Raw genomic sequence first — 15,864 nt, forward strand, 5'->3', positions numbered from 1 at the left:
ATGTATATTTGATATGACTATAAATCATTAACATTGTCATTATAATGTTATTATTATATTATTATTGTTGTCATATATTTATTATCATTAGTTTTTATATTATGACTTTTTTATTGTTATTATAAATATATGTTAATAATAATATCATTGTTATTAATGCAGTTTTTATTATTGTTGCCGTATGTTGATGTAAATGAAAAAGGAATAACAAAGGCAACGATTTCAAACACTTTAATTTCGGCATAGTTCAGCTTTGCATTCAAATTTCTTTTGGTAATTACTGTATTTTGTAAATATACAGTAAATTGGAGCCGAGTTGACTTGCGGCCGAGGTGACTTGGGGCCGAGTTGACATGGGACCGAATTGACCTGCTTCCTTGTAAATATTGCATATTAATAAATAACACTGACTTTATTATATTGACACATGCCATCCTAATTCTATGCACAATTTTCACGGAAATCGGCCCATATTTTCGAAGAGTGGACGGATTTCTAGGCCTGAACTATGATATTTTACGACCTCCTCATCTCTTTACATGACTGACATGCAGCGAACTCGACCGTAGGCCTAGTACTAGTAGTAGTACCTTCCTTGGTCCACTTGGTTGTCTAATTTTAGTAGCTTTTAGTAAACCTCTAGCTAGCTCACTGACACTCACTTTATGGTCTTTGCTAAACACACACACACACACACAGAACTAACCTTAGCCCTACAACATGCTCTGTCCAGCAGACCTAAAACAAAGCCAGTTAGGGCCTAATAGTCCTTGATTCTACTGTGTCTCTTGGCACATTTTACTGCCTCATCTCATCCTCTTGTGTTGTGTATGTTGCAAGCTAGGCTTAATCAACCGTAACGAAAGACCAATCGCGGTCACCCAATGCGGTTCTTTCCTAATACGGTATTTGTCTGTATTATTAGGCATCATCGACATTCTTAAATATTTATTACTTTAACAATAACAATAATCATAATACAATAAGTAAATTATAAATACAATAAAATAATTATAAATATTAATACTACAGGCGCAGATTTTGCCACTAAATTTTAAAATTTCAATGAATAATGCCTGAATAATGTTATACCGTACTAAAACCTCGAATTGAAGCCCAGTGAGCTTAATCTCGAGAAGAAGCCTATCTCGAATTGAAGCTTCATTTTTCGTTTGCAAAAGTAGCCTCGCAAAAAAGCTTGTTTTCGAGATAGTACAGTTGTAGGGTTCTCTGTTGCACAGCATTTTAATCTTCTTCTGTTGTTACATTTAATCATAAGAAATCACGCTTTGGTTTATAGTAGTTGATGATTTAATACCAGTTAATACACTCCAAGATACAGATTGAGGTTACAGTAGCCTTATTTATTGAATAAATTCATTGGATCCAAACGATAAGTGTGTTCTAAAGGTTCTTTTAGCCTGATGATCCAAAGTGTAAAATTAAGATGCTCACTATTTATTTAGCAGCAGGCGAAACGTCACGAAATAAATAGGAGTAACATCTTAATTTTACACTTGACTTTGGATCATCTAAACCTTTACAACGGCCTTATTCATTTTTTAAAAGCAGTAATTTCGAAAATTTACAGCATTCATTTTGAAAAGAATCCCCTTCTTTACTTTGCAAAAGTAGCTTCGTAGGAAAAGAAGTCCACCCAAGTCTTCTTAGACCTAATAATAATAATAATAATAATAATAATAATAATAATAATAATAATAACAATAATAATAATAACANNAATAATAATAATAATAATAATAATAATAATAATAATAATAATAATAATAATAATAATAATAATAATAATAATAATAATAATAATAATAATAATAATAATAATAATAATAATAATAATAATAATAAACCAGAAACCATGTCCTTTCCGAATTGTGTCGTCATATACCTACTACTGTAATATTTTGGTAAACAAATAAATACCAAAAGGCCAATTAAGTACATCGAGATGGGCTTTACCTACCAGAACCATGAAACTCATAATTACACCACCTGGAACAACAACAAAAAAACCCCAGTTTTTATGAATGTCATTTTTTAATGTTTCAATCGTCGGGTGTACCCATACACTGTCGCTGTTTGAGTGGTGGCTGGTGAAGAAAACTTATTTTTTATTCTTCTGTTAATTTTTTTTTTGTTTCGAAATTTTCCAACACCTATTAGAAATCTTTCTTATTATTTTGCACGATAATATGATATAAGCATTAACTGTATTGATGTATGCCACCGATGTAATTCAAATAAATTGATTGATGTAACAATTATCCGGCTAATTAACTCCGTCATTCAAAAAGGTATTTCTAACTTTATTAAAAAATATCTATTATAATTAATTTTCTTCCTTAACGAGATAGAAAGAACAATGTAATATCAAAAAGAATGGTTGGTTGGTTGGTTGGTTGGTTGTTGGTTGGTTGATTGTTGTTGGAGTTACATATGGTTGGTGGTTCATGATCAGCAAATTCCACTATGCCGCCCTCTATTGTATTCTGCAAAAAATCGCTACGAACTGAATGGTGTCGCTCCCCGAGAGAGTTTCTATCATCACTTATTCCTTAACTTTTTATACATAATGGCTGAAAAGGAGCAACAAGAATTAGCATCACAAACTGAAGAGGCAAAAAAGATCGATGCCAATGTTGACACGACAGGAGAAGGATCAGAGCAAGGCAAGACCAGTTCCGATGCAGCAAATGCTAGCCCGACACCAACATCTCCTGATGGTGGAGGATCGAGCGCTTCCGAAGAGGTAAAAGGTGCGGCAGGGGGAGGCCTAAATATTGAAGACCTTGTAGCTGATAATAAGAACTGCAAGACTCTAAAATGTTTGCGATGTGGAAGCACTATCTTAAGGCCAGATAATGCGACATATCAGAAAAAGGAGGTGAGTGAAATCCAATCAGCATTTTAGGAATTGCTGTAAAATTAGTGTAACAATAATACAATAGAATTCATAGCCACTGTTATGATATTCATATTCACTGTACAAAAGTTATTGTACGAGACTGAGGTCACAGGTCACTGGAATAAAAATACAAAGTATGGCAGCATTGCGTTGCATGAGTTTCTTTTATAATCGTGTCTAAATCAACATGGTGGCAGCGGATCGGCTAAAAGCGGAAAGTTATACGAACCCTGAATATTTTTAGAACACTCAGGAGTAGAAATTTATCCAGTCATTTCAAGGAAAGTGTGCAGAAAACACCATATATACGATCATTGTTATTAATGCAGTTTTTATTATTGTTGCCGTACGTTGATGTAAATGAAAAAGGAATAACAAAGGCAACGATTTCAAACACTTTAATTTCGGCATCATTTCAGCTTTGCATTCAGATTTCTTTTGGTAATTACTATATTTTGTAAATATACAGTTAATTGGAGCCGAGTTGACTTGTGGCCGAGTTGACTTGTGGCCGAGTTGACTTGTGGCCGAGTTGACAAGGGGGCCGAATGACCTGCTTCCTTGTAAATATTGCATACCGGTATTAATAAATAACACTGACTTTATTATATTGACACATGCCATCCTAATTCTATGCACCTTTTCACGGAAATCGGGCCATATTTTCGAAGAGCGGACGGATTTCTAGGCCTGAACTATGATATTTTACCTCCTCCTCATCTCTTTACATGACTGACATGCACCCAACTCGACCGTAGGCCTAGCCCCGGGCCTAGTAGTACCTTGACCTTCCTTGGTCCACTTGGTTGTCTAATTTTAGTAGTAGTTTAGTAAACCTCTAGCTAGCTCACTGGCACTCACTTTATGGTCTTTGCTAAACACACACACACACACACACACACAGAACTAACCTTAGCCCTACAACATGCTTTGTCCAGCTGACCTAAAACAAAGCCAGTTTGGGGGGCCTATATCTAATTCCTTGGTTCTACTGTGTCTCTTAGCACGTTTTACTGCCTCATCTCATCCTCTTCTTGTGTTGTGTTGCAAGCTACGTTTAATCAACCGTAACGAAAAACCAATCGAGGTCACCCAATGAGGTTCTTTCCTAATACGGTATTTGTCTGTATTACTACATTGTAGGTAGTGACTATTTTAGGCATCATAAACATTCTTAAATATTTATTACTTTAACAATAACAATAATCATAATACAGTAAGTCAATTATAAATACAATAAAATAATTATAAATATTAATACTACATGCGCAGATTTTGCCACTAAATTTTAAAATTTCAATGAATAATGCCGGAATAATGTTAGGCCTTAAACCGTAAAACCTCATTGAAGCCAGTAAGCTTAATCTCGAGAAGAAGCCTATCTCGAATGAAGCTTCCTTTTTCATTTGCAAAAGTAGCCTCGCAAAAAAGCCCATCTCGAAAAGAAGCCCATGGGATTCTTTTCAAGATAGCAAGAGCTTGTTTTCGAGATAGTACAGTTATATAGGGTTCTCTGTTGCACAGCATTTTAATATTCTTCTTTTGTTACATTTAATCATAAGAAATCAAGCTTTGGTTTATAGTAGTTGGTGATTTAATACCGGTTAATACACTCCAAGATACAGATTGATGTTACAGTGGCCTTATTATTGAATAAATTCATTGGATCCAAACGATAAGTGTGTTCTAAAGGTTCTTTCAGCCTGATGATCCAAAGTCAAGTGTAAAATTAAGATGCTCAAAATTTTAGCAGCAGGCGAAACGTCAAGAAATAAATAGGAGTAACATCTTAATTTTACGCTTGACTTGGATCATCTAAACCTTTAGAACGGCCTTATTTATTGTTTCAAAGTAGTACTTCCGAAAATTTACAGCATTCATTTTGAAAAGAATCCCCTTCTTTACTTTGCAAAAGTAGCTTCGTAAGAAAAGAAGTCCATCCGAAGTCCCCGCAAAGCCCATGGTTTTTTTTCTACTAACTTATCTATTATGGAAATGTTGTCCCCAATCTAAGGATTTTTGTTTTTAAAACTTTTGAAAAGGCATAGGCCTATCACTGATAATTACTGCAATTTAATATAAATAACTGCGAAGCTTTAATAATAATAATAATAATAATAACAATAATAATAATAACAATAATAATAATAACAATAATAATTAATAATAATAATAATAATAATAGGCTAATAACAATAATAATAATAACAATAATAATTAATAATAATAATAATAGGCTAATAATAATAATAATAATAATTGGCTAATAATAATAATAATAGGCTAATAATAATAATAATAATAATAATAGGCTAATAATAATAATAATAATAATAATAATAAATAATAATTAAAAAAAACCAGAAACCAGGTCCTTTCCGAATTGTGTCATCATATACCTACTACTGTAATATTTTGGTAAACAAATAAATACCAAAAGGCCAATTAAGTACATCGAGGTGGGCTTTACCTACCAGAACCATGAAACTCATAATTACACCACCTGGAACATTTCTGATTTTATTCAAATTCATTTTAAAAAATGCTGTCAAATTGTATGAATTCTATATGCCTAATATTTTTTCGATTATACAAAAAACAAAAAACAACAAAAAAAAAACAAAAACAAAAACAAAAACAAAAACAAAAAAAAAAACCCCAGTTTTTATGAATGTCATATTTTAATGTTCCAATCGTCGGGTGTACCCATACACTGTCGCTGTTTGAGTGGTGGCTGGTAAAGAAAACTTATTTTTTATTCTTCTATTAATTTTTTTTTGTTTCGAAATTTTCCAACACCTATTTGCACTCTTTGCTTTAAGTGCATAGAAATCTTTCTTATTATTTTGCACGATAAAATGATATAAGCATTAACCGTATTGATGTATGCTACTGATGTAATCCAAATAAATTGATTGATGTAACAATTATCCAGCTAATTAACTCTGTCATTCATAAAGGTATTTCTAACTTTATTAAAAAATATCTATTATAATTATTTTTCTTCCTTAACGAGATAGAAAGAACAATGTAATATCCAAAAGAATGGTTGGTTGGTTGATTGGTTGGTTGGTTGTTGGTTGGTTGATTGATAAATTTATAGATAGATAGATAGATAGATAGATAGATAGATAGATAGATAGATAGATAGATAGATAGATAGATAGATAGATAGATAGATAGATAGATAGATAGATAGATAGATAGATAGATAGATAGATAGATTGATCGATCGATCGATCGATCGATCGATCGATCGATCGATTGATTGTTTGATTGATTGATCGATTGACTGACTGACTGACTGACTGATTGATTGATTGATTGATAGTTGCTGGAGTTACATATGGTTGGTGGTTCGTGATTAGCAAATTCCACTATGCCGCCCTCTATTGTATTCTGCAAAAAAATCGCTACGAACTGAATGGTGTCGCTCCCCGAGAGAGTTTTTATCATCACTTATTCCTTAACTTTTGATACATAATGGCTGAAAAGGAGCAACAAGAATTAGCATCACAAACTGAAGAGGCAAAAAAGATCGATGCCAATGTTGACAGGACAGGAGAAGGATCAGATGAGCAAGGCAAGACCAGTTCCGATGTAGCAAATGCTAGCCCGACACCAACATCTCCTGATGGTGGAGGATCGAGCGCTTCCGAAGAGGTAAAAGGTGCGGCAGGGGGAGGCCTAAATATTGAAGACCTTGTAGCTGATAATAAGAACTCCAAGACTCTAAAATGTTTGCGATGTGGAAGCACTATCTTAAGGCCAGATAATGCGACATATCAGAAAAAGGAGGTGAGTGAAATCCAATCAGCATTTTAGGAATTGCTGTAAAATTAGTGTAAACAATACAATAGCCACTGCCAGAATTACTAATGTTAAAACTGGTGTAACAATAGCCACTGCCAAAATTATTTATACTTTTATTATAATATTAAAAATTAATTAGTTTTACTTCTCATTTATATAATTTGTATTCTGTCAAAGAATGAGTAAATAATAATATAATAATATTTACCTCTTTTATTCACCTTAGATATTTTTGCCACATATGAAGAAGAAGAAGGCCAACCAAGCTGCGACTGATGGAGAAACATTATCAGATCAATGGCGCATTGAAGGAATGTATACCTTTGAGAATGTGGGATTTACAAACGCTGTTAACAACATAAAATATCTTATATGTGCTGACTGTGAAGTTGGACCAATAGGCTGGTACGATCAAAGTGATGCTAATAATTTCTATGTGGCAATGGAACGTGTACAGCATGAATGATGAGTTAGGTTGGCATTGAGACATATCGTCTTTCTACCATGCACGAATGAAATTTTTTATAGTGGCCATCACGACTCGTCAACCCATTCTTGACATGAAGCATTTGCCATTAAATACTAATGATCCGCGGGGGTTACAGTACCATGTGTACTGTGAATGAGGCTATCTGAGGCAGCCAATCACAAGATAGAAAGTTAAAGATGATTACATTTACCAAGGATGAATTCTGCTCACACAAATATTGCATGTGAATAATATTTATAACTGACTACTAATGAATTTTATGATTATGTTCCGTAATGTTGTTACAGTACAACACTAATACAGTATGTACTTGTTTACTCAAAATCATGTAATTTTTATTACAACTTATTCACTGTTGAATTCAGTGTAAAGACTCTGGGTACAGTAGTACTGTATGTTTTCAAATTCCACTGAATATTGTAATTAATAATTGTGACCGGCATGGCAAAACCAGCCATGAGTTGATGGTGTTTTTAAATTCTGCATGAATTCTTTAATCACAGTGTTTATTTGATGGAAATTGGTTAAGTATTAGTAAATTTATGAATATTTAATTCATTTGATATTAGCCATGTAGGTTTTGAGAAAACAGCTTCTAAAGATTACAAAATTTAATAATTTTATTATGAAGATTTGTATTTAAAAAAATGTTTTTTAAATACTTTTCAGTTAGATTTAGTGATTGATATTTTGCAAGAAATGTTCTTCAATATAACTTCTTAAAAAAAAAAAAAAACATGAAAATTTTGGTTGTCACATGTGCTTATGGGAAATTAGAAATTGCGACAAATGGTGGGTGTTGCCAGAGCTGGTCACAATTTCCAAGGGGGGGGGGGGGGTGCAGGTGTGAGTGTAAAGGTGAAGTTAAAGGGCTTGATGATTAAGTGAGGGGGTGCTAGCTGGCAATTTTGGGTTACATATGAGGTGATTTTTAACTAATTGACCATATTTTATTTGCTGCGAAAATTTCCAGTGGGCGAGGGCAACTGGGATATGCCCCCTATATACACCACTGGATATAAAACTTATTGAACACCACATCATGTAGACGTACATGTTGGTAGGCACTTTTATTAATTTATTGTTTACTGTATAAAGTTGTCGGAAGTTGTAAACAGTTTACAGTGTTTTTTTTTTATAATATAAATGTTAAGTAATATGAACAAAACTATTATACAGTACTGCAAACGTAAAGAAAAGGTCTACCAATTAAGGACCACTTCAGTGACTGGGGTTTTAATGGTTTGTGGTAGAATAATAAAAATAAAAGACATTTGTTGATTTGGGACCACAGAAAAGTGGTCTTTAATTGGAGGTGGTCTTTAATTAGAGGGAGACCTGTATACAGCCGTCCAATGGCAAAACAACGTAACTGCTGTTATAGTTTTGTATCCGACTGTAATTTGCATATGACAGATCTTGCAATTGCTGGTATCTGGTGCCGACATTTTCATTGGTTTGTATAGCTGAAAATAATGCATAAAATTTATTTTAAGTTCTACAACAATCAGTGGTGCTCATACAGGCCCAATATTCAAGAGGTTATTTTATTTATTAGTTGAGGTTCACAAAATCCTAACCAATGAAGTATATAAATGGGTGTGGTGCATCTTATGAATATTCAGTGATTACCACCATAGACATGAAGATAGCAATAACCTACCCGAGTGGATATAGTTGGTGCTTTAGGAGTGGGGCTTGCCTTTCTGAACCACTGTCTTGGGTTCGAGTACGGTCAAACACTTAGTTTATAGAGCATTGTACCATCCTGTAAGTTTATACTTGCTGTTGGATGTAAACTTTTTTTTTAATCTGGCCAATCGCAACGCCAGACCGACATTCTGAAATGGGTATGCTGCAGTTTAAAAGGCGTTGGCTGATGCAGGGTTTGGCTGGCTTATGCTGATATTTTTAGTACAATACTTAATGGTACTTTATTAGGATAGGAGAAATGCTGCAGATAATGTATAGAAAGGCAATTGATAAATGAGAAGTTTTTGTGGAATAATGACCAAAATTATGTGTTTACTTTGTTGATCTTGTCATATTGAATAAATGTGTACTTGTGTGATCCATGCATTTCATGTCATTTTATTTTAAAATGTGTTCTGCACCAAATTTGAGATCCTCAAGGCAATAACTGGATGGTTTTTGATGATTTCAGATCAACATGGGACAGATTCCAAGTGCTGTAAAATTTACTGAATATAAAATATTATTTAATCATTTATATATTTACTTTAATATTTTGTTATAATATAAAATAAAAAATTATATTATATTTCATTAAAGATAAAAATGATGAACCACACCTGCCAGCTCTCGCGCATGGACATCCACCTTTTTACATCACGCGCCTACGCTGTATTTTCTCGTGCATAATACAACTTTTATAACAGATAAAATGTAGGCCGATTAACGTATACCCTAAAATTCATAATAATGAAGTGAATTTGTTATTAAAATGTGAATTCAAGCGATATATTTCTTTTAACGAAGCTATACTGACCGAAGACTAATCTGTAGCAAATCCATCACTACAATTATAAAAATAATTTTCACATCGAGTGCGCCATATACAAATTTCATTTTCTTTTTGTCTCGCACATCTGGTGGAAAGCTACGCAGTGCAAGGATTGCATTGAAAGTGCTGTAGCGACCGTGTAGCGATTCTATGGAAACCAAGCTTTAAGAAACCTAACCTCTAAAATTTGCCACTCAGCACATCATCGGTTAGGAGCTGTTTCTTCAGTATAGATTCACAAGAACTTTAACCAAGATATCTACTGTATCAGTTTTAATCAAATTCTTACATCATTTACATTTTCAGTTTCATTTTACTATTATATTTTAAAAAGTGTTTATTTTGTCATGAAAATATGGCTATGTTAATGACAATAAATATTTTTATAACTGTAAAGAATGCAAGGTGTTGGCTTTTATGTTTCTCTGATTAGTAGTTTTAGCCAATCACGTAACATGCAACACTCTTACCCAGTAGGAGTCCGGGGAGGGGCTTCCAAGTTTTAGCCATTTTAATCTCTTATTTAAATGATTTCACAATTGGTTAGCGATTGCTGCCGGGGAGCAAGCACCTTTGAATTCCCTGGAACTGCCACTGATAACTATTGAAATCAGTATATATAATCCAATTTCTAGCAATCATTAACAGTTGATCTATTTTGATATGTACTGATGATGTAACCTAATTGAATGCAATGTTAATCACAACAGCTATGGGGAGTACTTAATCAGTTTGTATTAGAAAATGTAGCTGGCAATCTATATGAAATCCTAATATCTACTGGAAAACCCAACCCATTGCACATCAGCATGATTACATCAGCACAAGTTCTACATCCACACCGTATGTTATGTAACACATAATGAAACGGTAACCTCACTAATACCTCTTCCACAGACTGCTAGAACCTATCTCTTAGTAAGCAGAGCCTTGATATAGATATTCTATACAAACAGCTGGGTAGGCACAAGTCTTCATCCAGCAGCTGGGAAGGCATAGATCCTACATAGACCAGCTGGGTAAGAATAGATCCTGCAAGAGTTGGGTAGGCTTAGATCGTACACATGGTAGCCCATCATCTATGTACAATCACAGAAGTTACATCCATGGTACAAATGAGTTTCATAATTTCAGTTCAAAAAGACTTCAATTCGATAGTAAATGAAGTAAAAATAATTTTCTTTTATAGTTGTTCACTTTTTCTTCTTTATAATACATTGTGCTTTACATCTGCTTGCAGGAACTTCTATCTCCGAGTCACTGCTAGAGTCCGATTCACTGCTGTTTGAGTAAACACCGAGACCAGGTAATACAGCAACATATTTTGCCATCGTTTCACCTCCATTCTTAGATTCTGAATTTGATGTTTCCCTAGAGGCATTGGATGTTTTACTATTTGCATTTAATGACTTTTCCTCACATTTGTCTTCACTGTTACTTCTGTAAAGAGAACACAGGTACAGTTACTGCAGGAACTGTATTACCTACACTAAGGAGGTTATGTATTCACTGCTGTCTTTCTGTTTAACAAGATTACGCAAAAACTAATGAAAAGATCATCATAAAATTTATTAGATTAATATTCAATTTTCAAAAGAAAAGGTCAAGTTCATAGAAATATTTACACTCGAGCATAAATTAAAACAATGGAATCACCCCTCGTATTCAGCAATAATCAGGAAAACAAAGTCCACGAATACAATGGACGATTCAATTATTTTCTTGAGGGTATGCTGCGGCACTCAAGAAAACAATGTGCCTGAATACAATGGGTACTTCCATTATATCCTTGAGGGTATCCTAGAGGTTCGCTTATCATACACGGCCTACGTATTGTTAGTACTGTATTTATGGCAGCTTATAAATTACACTTCAAATATTCATTATTAATTTTTAAAGAATATTTTTTCAAATTATTGTACTTTGGTTGTATCATTTGTCCTATATAAACAGAACCTTTATATTTACCTCTTCCTTTTGACTGCACCAGCTAATAAAGACTGTTGAGATTTTCTTGATGATGTTGCTGTAGTTTTAACAATTGGCTTTCCCGTTGGTTTCTGTTTATCTTCTATCTTTACTTCTAATTCAGCTCTTGCTTTGTTTAACACCGTCAAGGAAGAAATAATAATGAACTTAAAAGCGAAGCATATTCAGATAATTTACAATACTGATGACTATGCTCTTGTGCATAACCATTTTAATAACCTACAACCTTTCCAGTTCTTCACATCAATTCAGTAAGAACACTATACAATTTAGGTTGTAATTTTTAAGCTAATTTTAATACATTTATGATATTCTTGATAATTTTATCTTTTTCAATAGTCTCATCATATGTGAGTTGCGGCCTTATAATTTGAACAATCTTTCCACATGATGCATAGTTTTGGTATGTGGGTCGGTCACAGACCTAGGATTTGAAATATTCTTACCCCAGGAAGCATAGTATGGGGTATAAAGCTTAGGGCTAAGATTTAAATGATCCTCCTCAGAATACATAATTTGGGGTATGCAGGCTGGTGCTTTAGGAATTGAAAATCCTACCTTGAGATGCATAGTGTGAATGGAGTTATTGATATATGATCTGATCCAATATCAATCAATATAATTAATTGATTGATATTGAAGTAACAGTAATTAAATTAAAATAGTTCAAAATTGTATCAACTGTGGAGCATTACCAAGCTTTGAATTGAACGTTTGGAGATAAAATATGTTAAGAAATTTCCTCTAGGTAATGTTGTACTGTATTTATTTATTTCTGCAATAGATTTAAATCATAAAATAAAAGATGTTTGAATGATTAATTGATTTTTTGATGGACTGGCTGATTGATTATCAGCATCACTATCGTCTGTGGCAGGGCAAATGTGTTTCCAGTCCTTTTGTTCGAGCCACCTAGGCAGAGGTCCGGGAATGCGCCAGGGTGGTGATGGATAGTGACCCCCGAAGAGTATTTGCATCTTACTCTGCCTATCTTTCCCATCTATGTCAGGTCTGTCATAAATAAATATACATAAAAATAAATAAATAATTTAAATAAAATTAATTAATTCAAAATAATAATGCAGAAAAAAGGCTGCAGGTGGAAAACAGCGCCGCGAGCATGCTCTACTATGAGGTGGATACGTGCGCCTAATAAGATGTTATTATTATTGTTATTATTATTATTATCACTAAGTTTAACAATAAAAAACTTCAGTGTTCAGTTTCACCAAAGGATATTCTAAATTCTTTAATCTCATTAATTTCCTCTTCCCAACGTTTATTTTCCAACTCAATTTGACGGTTGGATACTTCATCTAAGAACTCCGCCTCTTCATCTTCTAGTCCCTTCACCATGTTTTCTGTAATGAATTGTTGAGTAATTAATTAATGAATATTTGCAGACAAATCATGTGGATCCAGCAGTTTGAAATAGAGATAAATGATGTTTACATAATGCTAAGGTAAATGTTCACCCAATCAGGATTTGAACCTAAGACCTTCCAACTACTATCTGGTTACTCTACCAGCTGAATGATCGGGCTGCTGGTATACTGCATATGGTTACCATTTTAGGTAAGTGATTGTTGACAGTAGAAAGCTTTCAATTGCATGATGACAGCAGGACGTAGAATGTAATGACGTTACTAAAAGTCATCTGCGTATGCGAGAACGTTAAGGTCACTTCGTCGAGTAGATTCTGGAACGCAATTTGGCCAAATCTACGTATGCAGAGAACGTAGGACACCAGGTAGGACAGTCACGCATGAGTGATTTCGTTCTAGCATCGCACGCACAAATCGAAAGCTCCCTATTAATCCCCAGAATGCACCTTACAGAGTGTCAATCAAACATAACAACCGTCCAATCAGAACAGGGCCAGAAATATACGCATCTAATTAGTAACAATCACATGTGTCACCCCACAAACGCACATGCTTGCGTATGCTTTAACCTTAACACTGTTGTTTTGTGGGATCTTAGCAAACAATACTCAATGGGTGGGGTTTAACAAAAGGTTCATTAGGCCCAGGTTAATTTGCCAAAATTGCCAATGGACGACCCTGATTTTCAAATGCCACTGTGCTCTTGGGCAACAATATTTTCTTGCTGAGCTAATACAGTAGCCTTACTGAATTGATGCGCTTCATCATATTCCGCCTGCTTCTTGTCTTTTTGTTCTTGTAATCTGTCATATAGTGACCTTGGGTCATACTCCTCTTCTGGAGCCTCTGTAAAATAAAAAAACATGTCCATTAGTAAATAATGAGAGACTTTGATATGGGAAGTATATTATCTAATGTTAAAAATATATTGAAATTAATTTACTGATTTTTCAGTCATCCACTGAATATATATTTTATTTATTTTACTAAGTATTGTATTTTTGCTTTATAGCAAGTTGTCAGTTGCACCATAGTACAGGGTTTGTTTAAAATATAATCAAAGAAAGCAAAAAAAAAAAAAAAAGATTTAAAGATTTTATACCTAGTGGTTGCTCTGATGTCCTCACTTTCTCCCACTCTTCCTGCCTTTTCTTCCTCTTCTCTTCCAATTCACTTTCTGACACAAATGACTTGAATGATAATCCACTGCTCTCTGCCATGATGTCCTTTTGTTAGTCTGCAGATAAGGCAATGCATCAAAAACAAAGGTGCTCTCAAGAATACAGCATTAATAGTAATGAAAACCAAAATTAATTTGAGATACAGTAGTTTCCTACATTCACCTGAAGAAGTGCACAAAAGCGTATTGTCATTAAAACTACTCTTTATAGTACTTCATTGTTTTGTAAGCCTAGGCTTAAACTAGAGATGCTCCTTTTGAAACCAATCGGATTTTCTAAACTTTAGTTATCGTGTTAACTATCTTAATTAATGAAATATTGCAAATGAGCAATCAACATAATTATTCACAAACGTACCAAAAACAATAGGCTCTATTGCTTTATCACCATATTGCATTGTGGCAAGTTTGAAATCCATAAGACTTAACCAACCTATAGTTATCATGGTAACTAGCTTAAATTACTGGATTAGTGAAATACTAATTATGCAAATGAGCAATTAGCAAATTCACATATGTACGAAAAACAATTAGGCTCCGTCTTCTTATATACTATCTTACATTCTGCCAAGTTCGAAAACAATCGGACTGACCAAACTTTAGTGTAGTAGTCTATATATTATTATTACCCACATAGTGAAATTTGAATTATGCAAATGAGAAATTAGCCTATTCACACAAGTACCAAAAACATTAGGCTCAATCTTCCTATTACCACCTTGCATTCTGCCAACTTTGAAACCAATCGGAGCTAGGCCTAGGCCCTGGCCTGGGTAAGGCTAAGCCTAAGGGATTCCGGACTAGGCCTAGCTAGGAGCAAAGGCCTACAAACTAGGGGCCTAGGTAAGTCAAAAACGTAGATTTAGAATTTCAATCAGGAAGCCAGGCTTTATTAGCTTCTCTCCCCCTATCTATCCCACTTTCAGGTATATAAGCAAAGTATACTTCCATTTAAAACAATAAAATAACTTACAGAACTTTTGGCTCAGCCACAGCAAAAAATATACCAAAGAGAAAACGAGGTCTAAAGCCCGCCCTCCATTGATGAACACACGATGACACTCCTGTATGTGTCATCAAAAGACTGTAGGCCTGTCTGTGTCACACAATGACGTGTGCGGTGGGAAGTGGGAACAGATCTAAATGAAAATACCCTGAAATAATTGGAGAAACAATCACACATATATTATACACGTATATAATATCTCTTCTATAAAACTAAATCCAGTGAGAAGAAAATAAACTAATAGATAACCATCATCACTATTCCGTTTTTCATCGAGGCGTATCCGATAGAAGGCGAGGAAAGTCTAAGGGTCCACTTTTTTTTTACATTCAACGTTTATTAAATTATATCAAATATTTTCATTTCCGTCAATTTTTTTTCTTTCTTTCACCAGAAAAACTGCGGTCAAAGATTTCTGGCATAACAAAAAAGCATCTTGAAAAAAAGCCCCCATCTACAAAAAAGGGCTATTTGGGAAACATCAACCTAGCCTTTATGATTACTAAATATGTTATTTGAACGAATAATTCTTAGTTCCGTTTTATATTTTATGA

General features: G+C 33.9%; 3 protein-coding genes across 3 annotated transcripts in view; 1 reads left to right on the forward strand and 2 right to left on the reverse strand.

Annotated features, from left to right (window-relative positions):
* LOC117113921 (L-fucose kinase-like) overlaps positions 1 to 863 on the reverse strand; it is a 19,001-nt gene extending 18,138 nt beyond the window's left edge. The window contains exon 1 of the mRNA XM_033257435.1: positions 707 to 863. The gene's annotated coding sequence lies outside the window, so the exon portion shown is untranslated. The remainder of the gene's footprint in view (positions 1 to 706) is intronic.
* Positions 864 to 6,323: 5,460 nt separating this feature from the next.
* LOC117113931 (guanine nucleotide exchange factor MSS4-like) lies at positions 6,324 to 7,830 on the forward strand. The gene is made up of 2 exons (XM_033257446.1): positions 6,324 to 6,721; positions 6,963 to 7,830. The coding sequence occupies exons 1-2, from the start codon at positions 6,407 to 6,409 to the stop codon at positions 7,200 to 7,202; spliced, it is 555 nt and encodes a 184-aa protein (XP_033113337.1). The 5' UTR covers positions 6,324 to 6,406; the 3' UTR covers positions 7,203 to 7,830.
* A 2,176-nt stretch (positions 7,831 to 10,006) lies between these two features.
* Positions 10,007 to 15,425, reverse strand: LOC117113942 (PSME3-interacting protein-like). Its single transcript, XM_033257456.1, has 6 exons — positions 15,278 to 15,425; positions 14,227 to 14,361; positions 13,872 to 13,970; positions 12,979 to 13,100; positions 11,719 to 11,852; positions 10,007 to 11,190 (listed from the first exon to the last, which is right to left on the reverse strand). Exons 2-6 carry the CDS (start codon positions 14,342 to 14,344, stop codon positions 10,944 to 10,946), a joined length of 720 nt encoding a protein of 239 aa, XP_033113347.1. The 5' UTR covers positions 14,345 to 14,361; positions 15,278 to 15,425; the 3' UTR covers positions 10,007 to 10,943.
* Between the last annotated feature and the right edge of the window lie 439 nt (positions 15,426 to 15,864).

This window comes from Anneissia japonica, unplaced genomic scaffold (genome assembly GCF_011630105.1).
Source record: "Anneissia japonica isolate Jap-2015-1 unplaced genomic scaffold, ASM1163010v1 scaffold288221_len503873_cov180, whole genome shotgun sequence".
Classification (NCBI taxonomy): domain Eukaryota; kingdom Metazoa; phylum Echinodermata; class Crinoidea; order Comatulida; family Comatulidae; genus Anneissia; species Anneissia japonica.

Excerpts from the sequence above, each read along its gene's own strand:
- LOC117113931 (XM_033257446.1), top strand. The coding sequence starts at position 6,407 with ATGGCTGAAAAGGAGCAACAAGAATTAGCATCACAAACTGAAGAGGCA. Across the intron at positions 6,722-6,962 it reads CGACATATCAGAAAAAGGAG|ATATTTTTGCCACATATGAA; the intron begins GTGAGTGAAATC and ends TATTCACCTTAG.
- LOC117113942 (XM_033257456.1), bottom strand. The coding sequence starts at position 14,344 with ATGGCAGAGAGCAGTGGATTATCATTCAAGTCATTTGTGTCAGAAAGT. Across the intron at positions 13,971-14,226 it reads GACATCAGAGCAACCACTAG|AGGCTCCAGAAGAGGAGTAT; the intron begins GTATAAAATCTT and ends TTTATTTTACAG. Across the intron at positions 11,853-12,978 it reads ATGAGATTAAAGAATTTAGA|AAAGCAAGAGCTGAATTAGA; the intron begins ATATCCTTTGGT and ends ACGGTGTTAAAC.